This window comes from Pelobates fuscus, chromosome 9 (assembly GCF_036172605.1).
Source record: "Pelobates fuscus isolate aPelFus1 chromosome 9, aPelFus1.pri, whole genome shotgun sequence".
In the NCBI taxonomy this organism is placed as follows: Eukaryota; Metazoa; Chordata; class Amphibia; order Anura; family Pelobatidae; genus Pelobates; species Pelobates fuscus.
Genome location: NC_086325.1, coordinates 168,276,425 through 168,298,340, shown reverse-complemented (window position 1 = coordinate 168,298,340; position 21,916 = coordinate 168,276,425). Strand labels below are relative to the sequence as shown.

Sequence of the window (21,916 nt, the reverse complement as noted above, 5' to 3'; positions counted from 1 at the left end):
TGTGGCCGTTCGCATGCTGGCCGCCGTATGCGGCCAGCGCACCAAGCATTCATACGACGAAACACGGCTATCCTGGCCGTTCGCCGTACGAATACGGACTCCCCAGGTCGACCACACATTCCCAAGTCGTGTGGTACCAATTCACCGATTGCAACATTGTTGCAATCGGTAATTAAGGGTTCTCCGAGGTGGCCGTCGATCCACTACCGACCATGCGGCGGTCGGCCATCTTGGACCCTTTGTCCCTGCAGCGGTGTTCGGTCGTCGAGAGCCTGGAACTGAAAACGGCTACTCCGATGATTTGAACGCCGCTGGACTTCCAGCGCGTTCGGGAGTCCCGCGTTCGGTCCATTGTATGTCCCGTACTTATTCGGTACTTTTAAACTCACTTTAATGTTTTATTGTATTATGTGCGGCGTTCGGTCAATTCAGCTGGGATCGGAGCGGTATTCTCCCAAAGTGTGCGCTCCGACCCCAGCTATCTACCGAACGGTCAACTATTGCAAAGTACCGAATATTGTGTAATTTCTGTATTTTAATGTCAATTGTCGGTTTCGCTGCACGAGGAGATAATCCACTTAGTCGTCCATTTTAGTGGGAGTATCTCTCTCGTGCAGCAAGGCCTGTTGGGAAAGTCACAGTGCATGGTGGGAGAAATCCCCTGGAATTACTGTCTGGAAACCCCTTGCATGGGGAACTGTATAAATATACTGCCTGTGAATAAACCGAGTTAGTTGACTCCCAAACTGTGTTTCGTCCGGTTATTGGGAGGATTGGGAATATTGCCTTGCTTTCTACTCTGACTGTGGATTTCCTAGATGTACCAACGGATATCGTATGCTGATACATTGCATTCCGTTACATCTTCTATCCCTCTAATCCGCCGAGGTCCGCGGCGAGCATGCCATCGCGGCAAGATGGCGGCCACCATGCGGACCCAGCGTTCTGCCAGAGAGGAGGAGAGCTGCAGATCCATAGGAGAGGAACAGGTCAGGGACAAGTGAGTAAAACAAGATGGCGCCGAGTCCCTGACGAGTCCTGAGTCCCCTGTGTGCTCCACCTACTGGTGGGAGGTGGCCGGTCATGTGATCCCAGCCACCTATTTAAACCCAGCACACCTTCCAGTCAGTGCTTGGTTATTTTGTTTAGAGCTTTATACCTGCCTATTGCCCTAATGTTCAGCTTATGGTCCTGGTTCCTGATCCATGATTCCCTGGAGGATTGCTCCCGCCTGTTTCCTGACCTAGATCCAGATTGATCGTTTACTTCTGCCTGCTGCCTGACTGCAATTTTCGTTAACTTTTCCTGCTCCTGCCTCCTGGAATTATTCTATTAATTAAAGGCCTCCACGCCACCACAGACCCTTTGGGACCCTGTCTCCACTTCCAGGTGCTCCTAAGGGTTCGTGATAGTAAGGGAGTGCTGTTCCACTGCAATTGGGTTCCATCAGCTCCACGAATCTCCAGGTGGGTGTGACACGCGCCTTTTCCCATTGGTCGATACGGACTTCAATGCGGCCAGCAGGACCCCTGTGGCTGTGTAGCTGACTCAAAGCTTCACTGATGCTGCTGGGGTTCGCGCCCCTCTCCGGAGTCTAACTCCACTTAGGTAGCATCGGACAGAGCGCTCTCTTGGTCAGCTACAAGCCTAGCCTTGTAGCTCCCGGGCAAGGGGGTAACCAGTGATTATAGCTCCGTTGGGAGCAGGTAGGGCGATCCCCAACACAGGGACCTGAGAACAATGCGAGCAGGCCCATTCAGGAAAATAATGATTCCCCTGATGGGCGTTCGGCTATGCGAACCGGCGGCCACCCAGGCAAGGCACTCGCCGCTTGTTTCCTTTGCAGTTTGTGGTTTTGATACATTGCTAGGAGATGTGAACGTTCTATACAAATGTTCTAAATGAGGTATCGGGGTGGGAGACGAACAGGTTCCGTTTGTATGCGCTCTTCCGAATGGGGAGCAGGTAAAACACACAAATACATTAAAATTACATGAGGTAACACAGAATACAAGGGAAAACCGTGGCAATAAGCATTGACAACAAAAAATACAAGGGCCAAACAGATTAATATTCAGTGGGCATGGTACTTAGTGGCTGTGGCCTGCCATATCGCCGCTCCACGTACTTGCTCTGCGTACTCCCGCCCAGTGACTCCCCGCTCTGCTTACTCCCGCTCTGCGGACTCCCCTCTCTGCTTTCTCCCGCCCAGTGACTCCCCGCTCTGCATACTCCTGCTCTGCGGACTCCCCTCTCTGCTTTCTCCCGCCCAGTGACTCCCCGCTCTGTGTACTCCCGCCTAGTGACTCCCCGCTCTGTGTACTCCCGCCTAGTGACTCCCTACTCTATGTACTCCCGCCTAGTGACTCCCCGCTCTGTGTACTCCCGCCTAGTGACTCCCCGCTCTGTGTACTCCCGCCTAGTGACTCCCTACTCTATGTACTCCCGCCTAGTGACTCCCCGCTCTGTGTACTCCCGCCTAGTGACTCCCCGCTCTGTGTACTCCCGCCCAGTGACTCCCCGCTCTGTGTACTCCCGCCCAGTGACTCCCTGCTCTGTGTACTCCCGCCCAGTGACTCCCCGCTCTGTGTACTCCCGCCCAGTGACTCCCTGCTCTGTGTACTCCCGCCTAGTGACTCCCCGCTCTGTGTACTCCCGCCTAGTGACTCCCCGCTCTGTGTACTCCCGCCCAGTGACTCCCTGCTCTGTGTACTCCCGCCCAGTGACTCCCTACTCTATGTACTCCCGTCCAGTAACTCCCCACTCTATGTACTCCCGTCCAGTGACTCCCCGCTCTGTGTACTCCCGCCCAGTGATCTCTGCTCTATGTACTCCCGCCCAGTGACTCCCTACTCTATGTACTCCCGTCCAGTAACTCCCCACTCTATGTACTCCCGTCCAGTGACTCCCCGCTCTGTGTACTCCCGCCCAGTGACTCCCTGCTCTGTGTACTCCCGCCCAGTGACTCCCTACTCTATGTACTCCCGTCCAGTAACTCCCCACTCTATGTACTCCCGTCCAGTGACTCCCCGCTCTGTGTACTCCCGCCCAGTGATCTCTGCTCTATGTACTCCCGCCCAGTGACTCCCTACTCTATGTACTCCCGTCCAGTAACTCCCCACTCTATGTACTCCCGTCCAGTGACTCCCCGCTCTGTGTACTCCCGCCCAGTGATTCTCTGCTCTGTGTACTCCCGCCCAGTGACTCCCCACTCTATGTACTCCCGCCCAGTGACTCCCCACTCTATGTACTCCCGCCCAGTGGCTCCCCACTCTATGTACTCCCGTCCAGTGACTCCCCGCTCTGTGTACTCCCGCCCAGTGATCTCTGCTCTATGTACTCCCGCCCAGTGACTCCCTGCTGTTTCCATGGCCTGTGTGTTATTAGGTGTAGTTTCTCATGGTTGCCAGTAGAGGGCAGCAGCCGCTGATATTAACTTACTGTGTGCTGTCCAGTCCTGAAATCTTGAAACTCACAGATTTCAGAGATTTTGATCATTGTTTTTATTATTTCATTTATTTTCTTAGTGGAGCTGGATTGTAAAGCAACAGATCCCACCATTCCTTGACACAAGGCACATTCAGAGATAAATATTTCCAATACACACATGGTCAGGGCATGGTTAGGCAGAGTAGGTGCCTGGCCACTAGAGGGCACCGTTTTACAGCACTTACAATGTGCATTTCTCAGCTTAATTACCTAAATAGAATGGTAGGAAGAGATAGGTACCAGGAACCTTGGCCAGTGTCCCCTGTACTCCTGTCATCCCTAATAGCAGACATAGTGTATCTGTGTATTAGCAGGGGGTATCTGTGTATTAGCAGGGGGTATCTGTGTATTAGGAGGGATGCTGTTGCTATGCAGTATGGGGAGGGGGTATCTGTGTATTAGGAGGGATGCTGTTGCTATGCAGTATGAGGAGGGGGTATCTGTGTATAAGAAGAGGGTATCTGTGTATTAGGAGGGGGTATCTGTGTATTAGGAGGGATGCTGTTGCTATGCAGTATGGGGAGGGGGTACCTGTGTATTAGGAGGGATGCTGTTGCTATGCAGTATGGGGAGGGGGTATCTGTGTATTAGGAGGGATGCTGTTGCTATGCAGTATGGGGAGGGGGTATCTGTGTATTAGGAGGGATGCTGTTGCTATGCAGCATTGGGAGGGGGTATCTGTGTATTAGGAGGAATGATGTTGCTATGCAGTATGGGGAGGGGGTATCTGTGTATTAGGAGGGATGCTGTTGCTATGCAGTATGAGGAGGGGGTATCTGTGTATTAGGAGGGCCAATCTGTGTATTAGGAGGGGGTATCTGTGTATTAGGAGGGAGGCTGTTGCTAGGCAGTATGGGGAGGGGGTATCTGTGTATAAGAAGGGGGTATCTGTGTATTAGGAGGGGTATCTGTGTATTAGGAGGGATGCTGTTGCTATGCAGTATGGGGAGAGGTATCTGTGTATTAGGAGGGATGCTGTTGCTATGCAGCATTGGGAGGGGGTATCTGTGTATTAGGAGGAATGATGTTGCTATGCAGTATGGGGAGGGGGTATCTGTGTATTAGGAGGGATGCTGTTGCTATGCAGTATGAGGAGGGGGTATCTGTGTATTAGGAGGGCGTATCTGTGTATTAGGAGGGATGCTGTTGCTATGCAGTATGGGGAGGGTGTATCTGTGTATTAGGAGGGATGCTTTTGCTATGCAGTATGGGAAGGGGGTACCTGTGTATTAGGAGGGATGCTGTTGCTATGCAGTATGGGAAGGGGGTACCTGTGTATTAGGAGGGATGCTGTTGCTATGCAGTATGGGGAGGGGGTATCTGTGTATTAGGAGGTATGCTGTTGCTATGAAGTATGGGGAGGGGGTATCTGTGTATTAGGAGGAATGCTGTTGCTATGCAGTATGGGGAGGGGGTATCTGTGTATTAGGATGGATGCTGTTGCTATGCAGTATGGGGAGGGGGTACCTGTGTATTAGGAGGGATGCTGTTGCTATGCAGTATTGGGAGGGGGTATCTCTGTATTAGGAGGGATGCTGTTGCGTGGCAGCATTGGGAGGGGGTATCTGTGTATTAGGAGGGATGCTGTTGCTATGCAGTAGGGGGAGGGGGTATCTGTGTATTAGGAGGGATGCTGTTGCTATGCAGTATGGGGAGTGGGTATCTGTGTATTAGGAGGGGGTATCTGTGTATTAGGAGGGATGCTGTTGCTATGCAGTTTGGGGAGGGGGTATCTGTGTATTAGGAGGGATGCTGTTGCTATGCAGTATGGGGAGGGGGTATCTATGTATTAGGAGGGATGCTGTTGCTATGCAGTATGGGGAGGGGGTATCTGTGTATTAGGAGGGATGCTGTTGCTATGCAGTATGGGGAGGGGGTATCTGTGTATTAGGATGGATGCTGTTGCTATGCAGTATGGGGAGGGGGTATCTGTGTATTAGGAGGGATGCTGTTGCTATGCAGTATGGGGAGGGGGTATCTGTGTATTAGGATGGATGCTGTTGCTATGCAGTATGGGGAGGGGGTATCTGTGTATTAGGAGGGATGCTGTTGCTATGCAGTATGGGGAGGGGGTATCTGTGTATTAGGAGGGATGCTGTTGCTATGCAGTATGGGGAGGGGGTATCTGTGTATTAGGAGGGATGCTGTTGCTATGCAGTATGGGGAGGGGGTATCTGTGTATTAGGAGGGATGCTGTTGCTATGCAGCATTGGGAGGGGGTATCTGTGTATTAGGAGGAATGATGTTGCTATGCAGTATGGGGAGGGGGTATCTGTGTATTAGGAGGGATGCTGTTGCTATGCAGTATGAGGAGGGGGTATCTGTGTATTAGGAGGGCCAATCTGTGTATTAGGAGGGGGTATCTGTGTATTAGGAGGGAGGCTGTTGCTAGGCAGTATGGGGAGGGGGTTTCTGTGTATAAGAAGGGGGTATCTGTGTATTAGGAGGGGGTATCTGTGTATTAGGAGGGATGCTGTTGCTATGCAGTATGGGGAGAGGTATCTGTGTATTAGGAGGGATGCTGTTGCTATGCAGCATTGGGAGGGGGTATCTGTGTATTAGGAGGAATGATGTTGCTATGCAGTATGGGGAGGGGGTATCTGTGTATTAGGAGGGATGCTGTTGCTATGCAGTATGGGGAGGGTGTATCTGTGTATTAGGAGGGATGCTTTTGCTATGCAGTATGGGAAGGGGGTACCTGTGTATTAGGAGGGATGCTGTTGCTATGCAGTATGGGAAGGGGGTATCTGTGTATTAGGAGGTATGCTGTTGCTATGAAGTATGGGGAGGGGGTATCTGTGTATTAGGAGGAATGCTGTTGCTATGCAGTATGGGGAGGGGGTATCTGTGTATTAGGATGGATGCTGTTGCTATGCAGTATGGGGAGGGGGTACCTGTGTATTAGGAGGGATGCTGTTGCTATGCAGTATTGGGAGGGGGTATCTCTGTATTAGGAGGGATGCTGTTGCTTGGCAGCATTGGGAGGGGGTATCTGTGTATTAGGAGGGGGTATCTGTGTATTAGGAGGGATGCTGTTGCTATGCAGTTTTGGGAGGGGGTATCTGTGTATTAGGAGGGATGCTGTTGCTATGCAGTATGGGGAGGGGGTATCTATGTATTAGGAGGGATGCTGTTGCTATGCAGTATGGGGAGGGGGTATCTGTGTATTAGGAGGGATGCTGTTGCTATGCAGTATGGGGAGGGGGTATCTGTGTATTAGGATGGATGCTGTTGCTATGCAGTATGGGGAAGGGGTATCTGTGTATTAGGAGGGATGCTGTTGCTATGCAGTATGGGGAGGGGGTATCTGTGTATTAGGATGGATGCTGTTGCTATGCAGTATGGGGAGGGGGTATCTGTGTATTAGGATGGATGCTGTTGCTATGCAGTATGGGGAGGGGGTATCTGTGTATTAGGAGGGATGCTGTTGCTATGCAGTATGGGGAGGGGGTATCTGTGTATTGGGATGGATGCTGTTGCTATGCAGTATGGGGAGGGGGTATCTGTGTATTAGGAGGGATGCTGTTGCTATGCAGTATGGGGAGGGGGTATCTGTGTATTAGGAGGGATGCTGTTGCTATGCAGTATGGGGAGGGGGTATCTGTGTATTAGGAGGGATGCTGTTGCTATGCAGTATGGGGAGGGGGTATCTGTGTATTAGGAGGGATGCTGTTGCTATGCAGTATGGGGAGGGGGTATCTGTGTATTAGGAGGGATGCTGTTGCTATGCAGTATGGGGAGGGGGTATCTGTGTATTAGGAGGGATGCTGTTGCTATGCAGTATGGGGAGGGGGTATCTGTGTATTAGGAGGGATGCTGTTGCTATGCAGTATGGGGAGGGGGTATCTGTGTATTAGGAGGGATGCTGTTGCTATGCAGTATGGGGAGGGGGTATCTTTGTATTAGGAGGGATGCTGTTGCTATGCAGTATGGGGAGGGGGTACCTGTGTATTAGGAGGGATGCTGTTGCTATGCAGTATGGGGAGGGGGTATCTGTGTATTAGGAGGGATGCTGTTGCTATGCAGTATGGGGAGGGGGTATCTGTGTATTAGGAGGGGGTACCTGTGTATTAGGAGGGATGCTGTTGCTATGCAGTATGGGGAGGGGGTATCTGTGTATTAGGAGGGGGTACCTGTGTATTAGGAGGGATGCTGTTGCTATGCAGTATGGGGAGGGGGTATCTGTGTATTAGGAGGGATGCTGTTGCTATGCAGTATGGGGAGGGGGTATCTGTGTATTAGGAGGGATGCTGTTGCTATGCAGTATGGGGAGGGGGGATCTGTGTATTAGGAGGGGGTATCTGTGTATTGGGAGGGATGCTGTTGCTATGCAGTATGGGGAGGGGGTATCTGTGTATTAGGATGGATGCTGTTGCTATGCAGTATGGGGAGGGGGTATCTGTGTATTAGGAGGGATGCTGTTGCTATGCAGTATGGGGAGGGGGTATCTGTGTATTAGGAGGGATGCTGTTGCTATGCAGTATGGGGAGGGGGGATCTGTGTATTAGGAGGGGGTATCTGTGTATTGGGAGGGATGCTGTTGCTATGCAGTATGGGGAGGGGGTATCTGTGTATTAGTATGGATGCTGTTGCTATGCAGTATGGGGAGGGGGTATCTGTGTATTAGGAGGGATGCTGTTGCTATGCAGTATGGGGAGGGGGTATCTGTGTATTAGGAGGGGGTACCTGTGTATTAGGAGGGATGCTGTTGCTATGCAGTATGGGGAGGGGGTATCTGTGTATTAGGAGGGGGTACCTGTGTATTAGGAGGGATGCTGTTGCTATGCAGTATGGGGAGGGGGTATCTGTGTATTAGGAGGGATGCTGTTGCTATGCAGTATGGGGAGGGGGTATCTGTGTATTAGGAGGGATGCTGTTGCTATGCAGTATGGGGAGGGGGTATCTTTGTATTAGCAGGGGGTATCTGTGTATTAGGAGGGATGCTGTTGCTATGCAGTATGGGGAGGGGGTATCTTTGTATTAGCAGGGGTGGGCTCCCTCCTCCTCCTCCTCCTCCTCCTCCTCGCAGCACTGTCTCTCTCTGCTTTCGCTTGCAGTAGTATCAGGGCAGCCTCATTCTCTCAGGATGAAGGGCCCTTGTGTGCTGTTCGTGGCTCTAACTGTCTGCAATTCCATCGCCAAGGTCAGTGTCTGTCCAGCTTACCCCCCACTCCCATCCATCCCCTATTCTCTCTTACCCCCACTCCCATCCATCCCCTATTCTCTCTTACCCCCACTCCCATCCATCCCCCATTCTCTCTTACCCCCACTCCCATCCATCCCCCATTCTCTCTTATCCCCACTCCCATCCATCCCCCAATCTTTTACTCCTACTCCCATCCATCCATCCCCCATTCTCTCTTACCCCCCCCACTCCCATCCATCCATCCCCCATTCCCTTATACCCCCCACTCCCATCCATCCCCCATGCTCTTAACCCCCACTCCCATCCATCCCCCATCCCCTCTTACCCCCCACTCACATACATTCCACATTTTCTCTTACACCCCATGCCATCACTCCACGTTTCTCCCCCCATTCCATCCCTCCATGCTTCTCTCCCCCATTACATCCCTCCATGCTTCTCTCCCCCATTCCATCCCTCCATGTTTTTCTCCCCCCATTCCATCCCTCCATGTTTCTCTCCCCCATTCCATCCCTCCATGTTTCTCTTCCCCATTCCATCCCTCCATGTTTCTCTCCCCCATTCCATCCCTCCATGTTTCTCTCCCCCATTCCATCCCTCCATGTTTCTCTCCCCCATTCCATCCCTCCACGTTTCACTCCCCCATTCCATCCCTCCATCTTTTTCTCCCTCCATGTTTCTCCCCCATTCCATCCCACCATGTTTCTCTCCCCCCATTCCATCCCACCAGGTTTCTCTCCCCCCATTCCATCCCTCCATGTTTCTCTACCCATTCCATCCATCCATGTTTTTCTCCCCCATGTTTCTCCCCCCATTCCATCCTTCCATGTTTCTCTCCCCCATTCCATCCCTCCATGTTTCTCCCCCCCTTCCATCCTTCCATGTTTCTCTCCCCCATTCCATCCATCCATGTTTCTCTCCCCCCATGTTTCTCCCCCATTCCATCCTTCCATGTTTCTCTCCCCCATTCCATCCTTCCATGTTTCTCTCCCCCATTCCATCCCCCCATGTTTCTCCCCCATTCCATCCTTCCATGTTTCTCTCCCCATTCCATCCCTCCATGTTTCTCCCCCTTTCCATCCCTCCATGTTTCTCTCCCCCATTCCATCCATCCATGTTTCTCTCCCCCCATGTTTCTCCCCCCATTCCATCCTTCCATGTTTCTCTCCCCCATTCCATCCCCCCATGTTTCTCCCCCATTCCATCCTTCCATGTTTCTCTCCCCCATTCCATCCCTCTATGTTTCTCCCCCCATTCCATCCCTCCATCTTTCTCTCCCCCATTACATCCTGCCATCTTTCTCTCCCCCATTCCATCCCTCCATGTTTCTCCCCCATTCCATCCCATCACGTTTTCCCCCCATTCCATCCCATCACGTTTCTCCCACCATTCCATCCCTCCATGTTTCTCTCCCCCATTCCATCCCTCCATGTTTTTCCCTCCATCTCTTCATCTCTCTATCATTCCTTTTCCTCTTTTACATCTTCTTATTCTCTCCTCTCCTTCATGTCCTTCTCTTTTTTTAAATCCAATCTTTCTTCTCTCTCTCTCCCCATCCCCTCACCTCCCCTCCTCCCCATTCCCTCTCTCCCCCAGTGATCATGCAGTTACCTGACTATCCGGCTTGTTTTTGGTATGTTGGCGAATTTTATTTCTGTAGTAGAAGGAATTATCTCTGTATTGTATCCGGTATCATTATCAAGAGGGGTCTGTGTATTAGGAGAAGTGGAACTGAGGCATTTGAGTATCCAGACTGGGGGTATCTGTGTATTAGGAGTACTGTGTAATTATTCTGTATTTTCTATTTCTACCTAGTCACTGGTCCTGCTATAACATTTCAAGCTGACCCCAATAAATATTAAAACAATTGACTGTATACTCCTTACCTCTCCCCCTACATACACACATTACGCAGATCATTTTCTGGATAAGAGGCTCATGGAGATCCCACTGTTCTATAGGCTTCGTATGTCTTTGGATTATATTCTGCGACAACAACTGAGAACGCCCTGCTGGGCCTCACATGTATAATTGTCTCAAAAAGAACATTCTGGTTGTGGCAGCTGAGAGCAGCTTATTGACTGAGATGTAATAGTCTTAAAAGGAATGCAGTTATAGAATCTGGACAACAATTTCAGGGCGGTCTCTGTGTATATAGAATAGCTCGATGTGTATATTTTTATTTTCTCTTCATACTGCCTCTCTTGGTAAACTTATTACCTCATTTGGATTCCACTACCACCTGTACGCCGATAACACTCAGATATACCTCTCCTCCCCGGACCTCTCTCCTGCCGTCCTGCAACTTGTCACTGGTTGACTTTCTTCCATCTGTGACTGGATGTCCTCCAGCTTTCTGAAAGTCAGTCTCTCTAAAACTGAGCTCCTTGTCTTTCCTCCTCCTAATACTGACCCCCTCTTTCGCTCTCCCTTCAAGTGACTGGTACCCACATCAGTCCATCGTTGCAAGCTCACTGTCTTGGCATCATACTTGATTCTGGCCTCACATTTGAGCCTCACATCCAGTCTGTTACCAAATCCTGTAGATTCCACCTTAAAAACATAGCCCGCATCTGAGCGTCCAATAAATCCTAAAAGTGCTCAGATCCCACGAATGCAGCCGAAACGCCACCGGGGTAGAGTTTAGACCGACCGCACACGAGGTGCCTGCCCAAAAAGGTTCCATGAAATTAGGCTGTGCGGTCGGTCTCTTTCGGGAGTTTTAAATATACGAAACACCAGGCATGAACTTGTTCGTGCAGACATTGTAACGGACCGTTTCAGCATAAAAGGGGAAAAATCCGTTTAGGCGATAATCCCCTTTAGATAGACCAGCAGCTACTATAAGCACCAAGTTCCCGAACTCCCAAACTGCACGGATTCACCAACTCTCGAACAGCAGACACACGAACCCTGGAAGCAGCCGAACAGGAAAAGCAATACAAACAGCTTACACTCCTGGCAGTCGGCATACAGTCCCCTTTCCCCCAAGAAAGAGACACACTCCAGCTTCAGGGTTAAACAGCAACAACACTGATTTATTCACACACAGGCTTATATGAGATTCTCCCATGCAAGGGAGGGGTTTACAGTACACCAATCCAGTTTAAGGTACAACCCACACATCTCCTCCCTCCAACATATCTGTTAACACAATTAACATGGACATAGTTTTACCCAAGTTTTGGATGTACCCTAAATACTTGGGGTACATCCACAAATCCAATATCTCCAGATAGCCCTAGTCTGGAGGAACAACATACGTTAAAATCAGCCCATTCGGATAAACGGTTCGGGAGTTATGGGACTTTAAAGTATTGACCGACCGCATGGGTAAAGTATCCGAAAACAGTTCCATGCATTTTGGCCCTGCGGTCGGTCACAAACAAGGGAATAGAAACAGGCGAATTGCCTGTGTTATAGAGCCTGGAGAGGGTTTGAATGAATTCCCTTGTTTGTGGGGTTCTTTCTACCGAACGGCGGGCCATTCGGTAGTTTCTATACGAATTTCTGGAAGTATGGAGGTCTCAGCGGTGTTTGCCTAGTCGAGTGTCCGATTTTAGTTCCAGACACTCGACGGCAAAACACCGCTGTTCGGTAGTTTAAGATGGCCGCCGCCACGTGTTCGTTTCCCGAATGGCGGCCACCCAGAGGACAAAGAATACATTACACTGATTGCCAATTACCCGTTTGCAACATTGTTGCAACCGGTAATTGGATGCACACTCATTCCTGGGTGGTCTAGTTGTTCGGTAGTTTCACTCAATATACTGAAGGGAGTGATTCTACCGAACAATCAGAGGAATGCTGCATACATATCCCAGGTTAAACTCAACACATAAATACATATGTAATATTAAAGGCAGTATACTGGAATATGCTCCACAGTCTTAAAGGGACAGTATCCCAAAAAGTCCCAATAGGTCCACGGATGGCCCTTAAAGGCCCAGTAGCAGTAATATAAACTATTACATGCCCAAATATAGTTTTTACAGTGCAATATGTCCAGGGGCCATAGTCGCAGGGCAGGAGGCTAGCAACCAGGCTTCTCCAGTTCACAGTGGCGAAGTTGGTTTCGCCACAGACATTATTCTGGGTATCTTGTTCGGGAGTTTGCTCCGCCCGAACATCACTCTGTTTGTCTGAATCCCCACAAACATAACGGAGGATGGAAGTCCCAGTGGTGTTTGTGCCAACGAGTGTCCAATTTTAGTTCCATGCACTCAACGACCAAATACCGCTGTCTCTGTTCGCGACTAAAGATGGCCGCCGCCACGTGTTCGCACATACGAACGACGCCCACCCAGCCGACCGCTTGGAATGTTCAGGTTATTGCGGTTGGAGGTGTGAACAGAGGTTTCTGGGGTTAACGAGCGGCACACTCCACATATGGGTGGTCTGGCGTTCGGTAATTTGTTCGGTTGTCGAACAAGACGTTGTTAATAGATGGGGTGGCTGCTATTTTACCGAACAGCCAGACGAACAGGGGAAAGAACAAGATGAACCAGGGACTAGGAGCACAAAATATAGGAAATAACAGGGGGGGGAAATCTACGGACAGCCCATAGCAGGAATAAGGGTGACAGTCCAAGGTTCATTCCGCTACACTAATCCACATCTATAAAGCACCGACCAATTCTAGCCCCTCCTATATTTCTTCACTGATCTGCAGGTATGCCCCTTCTTGGTCTTTCCGCTCTGCCTATGACCTTCTCCTGTCTGCTGCTCACACCCGTACAGCCAACTCACACTTGCAGGACTTCTCGCTGGTGGCTCCTTTCCTTTGGAATACCCCCATCAGACTCTCCACTAGTCTTCAATCATTTAAAAAGTTCCTCAAACTTTTAGCCTCCCAGAGTAACCTCTACCTTATACACCTGTCCCTTGCTCTCTCCAGAAGTGCAACACTCTATTCTCTCCTCCAGCTCTGCTTCACTCCAACATGTTTGATTGCTACTGTAACGGCACCCCCAGGCATAAAAGGGTTAAACCGCCGTTTAGTAGATCTTTCCCTTCCAGAGATACAGGCACAGCTACTGCAGAACCCCAAACTCTCAAACTGGATACAAAATAGCACTCCAAACTGGAACCTCACTAATAGCTGCTAGCAGATGAACAGGAAAAGCTCCCAAGCGGCTTACACTCCTGACAATCAGTCTCTAACAGCATACAGTAAATCCCCCCAAGAACGAGACAAGGCTCCGTGTTGAGGGTCAAGCAGTGGTCTGTTTTAATTAACACTTACAGACTTTTATGCAAGTCCCCATGCAAGGGGACATCACACAGGGAGGGACAACATGTAACCAATCCCGTACAGTAAAACATAAAACACACCCAGCACAAACACATAAAATCCTCCCCTCTGCCTGTGATATAATTACTGAACACAATGGGTTAATGCAATTTATCACAGGCAGGAAAAATACAGTTTTTACAGCATATTCATAACTTCTAAAATATACATCACATTCACATAAAAATTATATATTCACAATCAATCCATTCAGGGGAACAAAATATCAAAACATGGCATGAATCAGACCAGGGGTTCAGAAGTTAGTAAAGTATATTTTGGGGCCTGGCTGGCAGCATGTCTATCTGGCCCAAACCGGTTTTACAGAGCCCTCTATCCTGGAGACAATGGGGAAAATAATCCAATTATATCCAGGGATAGAGGCAGACTCCATTGAGCACATGTTACCAGTAAAACACAGAAAGATACAAAAATACATAACTCCTATCATACTGAATTGAATGGGCCAAATCTCCCAGGGTCCATAGTCACAGGGCAAGAGGCGGGCAACCAGGCTCCTCCAATGCAATGTGGCGAGATTGGTCTCGTCACAGCTACCTCCTGTTCTGATGGGTTTTATGCCCCACCTCCTATAGACTGTATCCTCTTCAACCTATTGTATCCATCCTGTAAGTTTTTGTAATTGTCTCATTTATTGTTAAATCTCTTTAATAATATTGTAAAGTGCTACGGAATATGCTGGCACTATATAAATACCAGTAGTAATAGTAATAATAATAACAGAATAGCTCTTTGTCAAGAGCGGTCTCAATGTTTGTAGAATAGCTCGATGTCAGGGCCGGTCTCAGTGTATATAGAATAGCTCGATGTCATGGCCGGTCTCTGTAAATAAAATAGCTCAGTGTCAGGGTCGGTCTCAGTGTATATAGAATAGCTCAGTGTCAGGGCCGGTCTCTGTGGCGGGACCGCTGCCTGTTCATCAATTGCTATGTTATGTTCCGTCTATTTCCCTGTACTTTTCGTATGAATGTGCCTGTTCCCTGTTCGGGAGGGCCTACACGATATATATATCTGAGTATCCCGAACGGGACCACCCTGACAACTTATTTAGAATGTTGGTTTAGAACGTTCGCACCTCGTAATGGGGTATCAAAAACACAAACCGCAATAGAAGCCTCGGCTAGTGCCTCCCCTGGGTGGCGGCCTGTTCGATACATGAACGCCGTCCAGGGGGAACATTCATGGATTGCTTCCCACCTCGTTCGGTTCCCAAATGAGGACCTCCCCAGTGCCCCTTGGAATGTTCACACCAATCAAATAGAACGTTGGCAACTTGCAACATAAGTGTGAATCTGCAAGGGAAATGATCAGTGTATATAGAATAGCTCAGTGTCAGGGCTGGTTTCTGTGTATATAGAATAGCTTGAAGTCAGGGCCGGTCTCAGTGTATATAGAATAGCTCAGTGTCTGGGTTGGTCTCAGTGTATATAGAATAACTCAGTGTCAGGGTCGGTCTCAGTGTATATAGAATAGCTCAGTGTCGGGGTCGGTCTCCGTGTACAAAGATTAGCTCAGTGTCAGGGTCGGTCTCAGTGTATATAGATTAGCTCATTGTCAGGGTCGGTCTCAGTGTATATAGATTAGCTCGGAGTCAGGGCCGGTCTCAGTGTATATAGAATAGCTCAGTGTCAGGGTCGGTCTCGGTCTTAGTGTGTATAGAATAGAATAGCTCAATCTCAGTGTATACAGAATAACTCCGTGTCAGGGACGGTCTCAGAGCGTATAGGATAGCTCAATCTCATGGCCAGACTTAGCGTATATAGAATAACTCAGTGTCAGGGACGGTCTCAGAGTATATAGAATAGCTTGGTGTCAGGGACGGTCTCAGAGTGTTGCGGTCACCGGCCCGCCGAGCCTCACGGCCGTGCCCGACCGGCACGACCGCACCGACTACACAAGCTTACCTGCTTGTCGGCGAGCCGGGAACCGCGCACGTAGTTCTTCCGGGCATCACGCCTGAATCCAATATGGCGCCGACCACGTGGTCGCGTCTATGGATAGCCCCGCCCCCGAGAATGATACTAACGTGTGCGTGACGTCACGACGTCAACGCACACGCTGTCAGGGTACCTGTGGTCTCTACCTCCGAAAGAGGTAGAGACTTAGCTGTTCTTCCATCCAGACGGTCTGATGGCTCCCTTCCCCGCGGTCTATCCGGTCATGCTAGGCCGGCCGCGAGGGAGTGACTGCCTTTTACAGCATCTAGGCAGGAAGTAGTCATCAGGACACTCCCCCGGAACGACCTGTCAGTCAATTGCTGCAGGACCAATCAGGACGCCTCGGAGGCGTGGTTACTGCTCTGAACAGGGTATTTAACAGAGCTTCTTTCATTAGCTCATTGCCCTGTCGTGGTTCTAGCTTGTTCTAGTCACTCAGTGCTTGTGTATTCTATTATCCCTTTTTGTTTTGACCCGGCTTGTTTACCTTACTCTGCTTATCTCTGTTACCCTTGATTCGGCTTGTCTCTCGCTTACCTGTCTTCTGTTACCCTCGACCTCGGCTTGTCTTTGACCATTCTATACTGTACTACTTACGTTAGTCCGGCCATTCTAAGGTCCGGTATACGTATCTGGCTACTGTTTGTACTCTGCGTGTTGGATCCCTGTCCCGATCCTGACACACGCACGTTCTGGGGTCAGAGGTCGCCCTCTGACCAATCATAGCTTAGAGAGGGGTATTTAAACCCCTAATTCACCCCAGTACTTTGCCATGTCGTGGTTTCAGTTTCCTGGTTTCCTGAAAGTGCTGTTTTCGTGTTTCTGATTTCCTGGTATCCTGATCCTTGGCGTTTCCCTGGTTATTCTGATCTCTGGTTTCCCTGACTTGGCTTGTTTTATCGGTATTGAGTATTTTCTGGCTTCCTTGACCTCGGCTTTCCCTTTGACCATTCTCTGTCTCTAGCGTATTAGTCCGGCCATTCTAAGGTCCGGTTTACGCTCTATCCTGTTATTTTCCTTTTCTTACTTATGTATATGTTTACATAGTTTCTGCGTGCTGGACCACATTACTAGTCGTGACACAGAGTATATAGAATAGCTCAGTGTCAGGGACGGTCTTGGTGTATATAGAATATAGAATAGCTTATTGTCAGAACTGGTCTCAGTGTCTGGGACGGTCTCGGTGTATATAGAATAGCTCAGTGTGTATAGAGTAGCTCATTGTCAGGACTGGGCTCAGTGTCTGGGCTGGTCTCTGGGTATATTTTGAATTGCTCAGGGTCAGGGCCAGTCTTGGTGTATATAGAATAACTCAGTGAGTATAGAATAGCTCAGCATCAGGGCCAGTATCGGTGAATGTAGAATAGCTCAGTGTGTATAGAATAGCTCATTGTCAGGATTGGGCTTAGTGTCAGGGCCAGTGTAGGTGAATGCAGAATAATTCAGTGTGTATAGAATAGCTCATTGTCAGGATTGGACTAAGTGTCAGGGCCAGTATCGGTGAATGTAGAATAATTCAGTGTATATAGAAAGGCTTATTGTCAGGACTGGGCTCAGTGTTAGGGCCGGTCGCGGGGTATATAGAATAACTCAGTGAATATAGAATATCTCAGTGTTAGGGCCAGTCTCGGGGTATATAGAATAACTAAGTGGTATATAGAAAAGCTCAGCGTCAGGGCCGGTCTCGGTATGTATAGAATAACTCAGTGAATATAGAATATTTCAGTGTCAGGGCCTGTCACAGTATGTATAGAATAACTCATTGTCAGGACTCTGCTTAGTGTCAGGGCTGGTTTCAGTGGTATATAAAAAACTCTGCGTCAGGGCCGGTCTCGGGGAATGTAAAATAACTCAGTGTATATAGAATAGCTCATTGTCAGGGCCAGTCTACGTGTGTGTATAGAACCTTCAGATTGTCTAATTTTCTATTTCTATTTTGCTTTTATAATTCAGCCCCTCGGAAGCATATCTCAAGATGAACTTGGCATCTCACACCGCTTCCGTAGGAGTCTCCCTGTCAACTTACCTTTTGAGCCTGAGATGCTGTCCTATATGCCTCCTGAGTCATCACGAAATGAGCCCCTCTACCCAGACATGAATCAAGCAATGCTGGCCAGGTTACTAACTGCCTACCCACAGGAAGAGCTGCTGGCTCAAGCTTTGGAGAGAATGGGGAGCCAGCACAGAGTGGAACCCACTCAGGACAACCTGTCACTCCACCAACTGCTTGAGGAAGGACACAGGAGAGATAAGGAAACCTTGTATCTGGCAAACCTCCTGCACTTGTGGAACCAAATCAATCAGGCCAGAGGATATTCTGAACAGGTACCTCGTGGACCCATGAAGATTGATGGTGATTTTCCAAGATCTTACCAAGATTACGATGAGACAGGTTTAGGCCCCATCAGACCACAGGTTACAAGGAGCCAGATGGCACAGGCCCTGAGCCATTACAGACAGGATGGGGGATATGAGGGCCCCTCTCTTCGCTTGCAATCAGAAGAACCCAACGATGAAGCTGTACCCATGGACGAGGACATGTTACGGTAAGGAAAGAAGTTAAGCCATTTACCTAATTCGAGAATGATGATAGGATAGTGGAAAGATGCCAAATTAGGTCCTCCTCAAAATAATGTTTTGGGGTAAGCTTTTCAGATGAACACAAAACTTTTCAAATGTTTTATCTACAAATATTCCCATAGACTTTAATGTGTAGATAAATTATTCTACAAGATTTTCTAAACGCATGTGATCATCTGAAAAGCTTATCCAAAAATTTCAAAATTATATACTAAGTAAGAAAATAGGGTTGCTTTAAAGGGACACTCTAGGCACCCAGAACACATCAGCTTATTGAAGTGGTCTGGATGCAGTGTCCCAGGTTCCTTAAACCAGCAAAGGTAATTATTACCTTTTAATAAACTGCAATAACGACCTTCATGGGTTAACTCCCCCTCAAGTGTCTATCTACCAGACCGTCACTAGAGGGACTTCCGGGATGTTAGGCGACTTTTGATCGCCTAACTAATGCTGGACATCCTCAGTCCACTATTCATGAGGACATCCAACGTCACCCGAATTCCTATAGGAGAGCATTGTATAACCCCTTCTGCACCAAGGGGAGGGACGGGGGCACTATAGGGAACTATAGTGCCAGAAAAACAACTTTGTTTATATAGTTTCCCTTTAAGTAAAGTAAACGCTTAGGAAGAATTGAATGAAGAGGCAATACGGCAAGTCAGGGCTAATAAAAGCCGTCACTAAATCCATCAAGATAAAGTATTCACGGGACACTGGCAGAACCCTTAAGAAACCGTTCCCAATTTTGCTTAAAACCTTCCATAATGGCAATCTGATGTCTCATTATTGTGAATAATATTTATATCATGATAACTGGGTAAAAGAACATTTAGTCCCTTTACATTCATTGCCTTTGAGAGCACAGCCTTACTAGACACTGAATTCCAGAACTTTGTAGCTCTTACTGTAAAACATGCTGAAATGAAAGCCGTTTTACCCTCTCCTGGAATCGGACGGGGTGTTGTTTGCCCAGTCCTGGTAATAGGCAGGTTAGAGAGACAGAAGGCTTTGGTGATTCCATTTTACATTGAGTTCACTGAGAAAGCAAAGCAAGCCATAGACTTTATTGTATAACTCTAATGCAACATCCATATATCAATACTATGAAACGAAAGGAGGAGACATGGAAAATCTAAATCTAGATGTACAGTGTGATGACGTATGATGTATCTTTCCAGATATTTGATGACTCGTGTCCTCTCTGCAATGAGTGAAGTGCCCCAGCGCCTGCCCCCCACTTCCAATCGCCGTATGCGCCGCGCCATTGATGATGAGATGAAAGGAGATCTGTCTCCCAACCTCCTTCGTGTGAAACGACTGGACGATGAGCTGGATTCTGACTATGCTACCAATGGACTGCTGCGCAGGAAGAGGATTGATGGGGATTTAGATACTCAGCCGAAACATTTTTCTGAACACAGGATGACAGAAAGGCTCCTGAAATATCTCCCTGACTAACTGTATCTATACATACCCATATACTCCTCTATGGCTTCTATACTTCAAGCATAACCCCGTACTCTATATTACATCATTCGTACCTCCATACTGTATCCATATGTCACTCGTACCTCCCTACTGTATCCATACATCACTCGTACCTCCATACTGGATCTATACATCACTCTACCTCCTTACTGTATCCATACGTCACTCGTACCTCCATAATGTATCCATTCGAAACTTATACCTCCCTACTGTATCTATGCCTCACTGGTACCTCCCTACTGTATCTATGCCTCACTGGTACCTCCCTACTGTATCTATGCCTCACTGGTACCTCCCTACTGTATCCATACATCACTCGTACCTCCCTACTGTATCCATACGTCAATCATACCTCCCTACTGTATCTATGCCTCACTGGTACCTCCATACTGTATCCATACATCACTCGTACCTCCCTACTGTATCCATACGTCAATCATACCTCCCTACTGTATCTATACCTCACTGGTACCTCCCTGCTGTATCTATACGTCACTCGTACCTCCATACTGTATCCATACGTCACTCGTACCTCCATACTGTATCCATACATCCCTTGTACCTTCATACTGCATCCATACGTCACTCGTACCTCCATAATGTATCCATTCGTCACTTATACCTCCATACTGTATCTATACATCACCATACTGTATCTATACCTCCATTCTGTATCTATACATCACTCTGCCTCATTACTGTATCTATACATCACTCGTACCTCCCTACTGTATCCATATGTCACTCGTACCTCCCTACTGTATCTATACCATTTCAGTCTATCTGGGGTAGTGACAGACGGAGAATGTAAGTTTTGGTTGGGGCCAATCAATGTTTTAACCGTTGTGCAATTGTGGGAATCAGGGGATGGGGCGCAGGGCGGTTCAGAAGATGTGAAATTGTGGCTAGTTTTCTACATATGCTGTATGTACATTGCATACATGTGCACACACGCATTTTGTACACATACATACATGTATACAAATACTGTCTGCAACGGGAAGCAGTTTTGCCTTAAATAAAGGGTCTTAAATGCTTAGTATTGTGAGTGACACTATAATATTCGCTCCACAATATGCACAGACATTGCTCTGTAACAATACAAATAGAAAACAACACCCACCACACACAGACCGCACTCTGTAACCACACACACAGACAGCTCTCTATAACCACACACACTGACAGTGCTCTGCAACCCCACACACACAGACAGAGCTCTATAACCACACACAGACAGCGCTCTGGAAGCACACACACACACAGACAGCGCTCTGTAAGCACACACACACACAGACAGCACTCTGTAAGCAAACACACACAGACAGCACTCTGCAAGCACACACACAGTGCTCCTGGTAATAGGCAGGTTAGAGAGACAGAAGGCTTTGGTGATTCCATTTTACATTGAGTTCACTGAGAAAGCAAAGCAAGCCATAGACTTTATTGTATAACTCTAATGCAACATCCACATATCAATACTTTGAAACGAAAGGAGGAGACATGGAAAATATAAATCTAGATGTATAGTGTGATGACGTATGATGTATCTTTCCATCACACGCACAGACAGCACTCTGTAAGCACACACACACAGACAGTGCTCTGTAACCACACACACACACAGACAGTGCTCTGTAACCACACAAACAGACAGTGCTCTGTAACCACACAAACAGACAGTGCTCTGTAACCACACGCACAGACAGTGCTCTGTAACCGCACACGCACAGACAGCACTCCATAACCACACACACAGACAGTGCTCTGTAACCACACACGCACAGACAGTGCTCTGCAACCGCACACACATAGACAGCACTCTGTAACCACACACACAGTGCTCTGCAACCGCACACGCACAGACAGCACTCTGTAACCACACACACAGTGCTCTGCAACCGCACACGCACAGACAGCACTCCATAACCACACACACAGACAGTGCTCTGTAACCACACA

At 48.5% G+C, this 21,916-nt stretch overlaps 1 protein-coding gene across 1 annotated transcript; it reads left to right on the top strand.

The window, feature by feature from the left end:
* The first annotated feature begins 8,506 nt into the window (after positions 1-8,506).
* LOC134573353 (uncharacterized) lies at positions 8,507-21,916 on the top strand. Its single transcript, XM_063433053.1, has 3 exons — positions 8,507-8,632; positions 17,840-18,432; positions 19,645-21,916. Exons 1-3 carry the CDS (start codon positions 8,576-8,578, stop codon positions 19,922-19,924), a joined length of 930 nt encoding a protein of 309 aa, XP_063289123.1. The 5' UTR covers positions 8,507-8,575; the 3' UTR covers positions 19,925-21,916.

Coding starts and splice junctions, on each gene's coding strand:
- LOC134573353 (XM_063433053.1), top strand. CDS start 8,576: ATGAAGGGCCCTTGTGTGCTGTTCGTGGCTCTAACTGTCTGCAATTCC. Junction 8,633..17,839: donor TCTGCAATTCCATCGCCAAG/GTCAGTGTCTGT, acceptor TTTATAATTCAG/CCCCTCGGAAGCATATCTCA. Junction 18,433..19,644: donor ATGGACGAGGACATGTTACG/GTAAGGAAAGAA, acceptor GTATCTTTCCAG/ATATTTGATGACTCGTGTCC.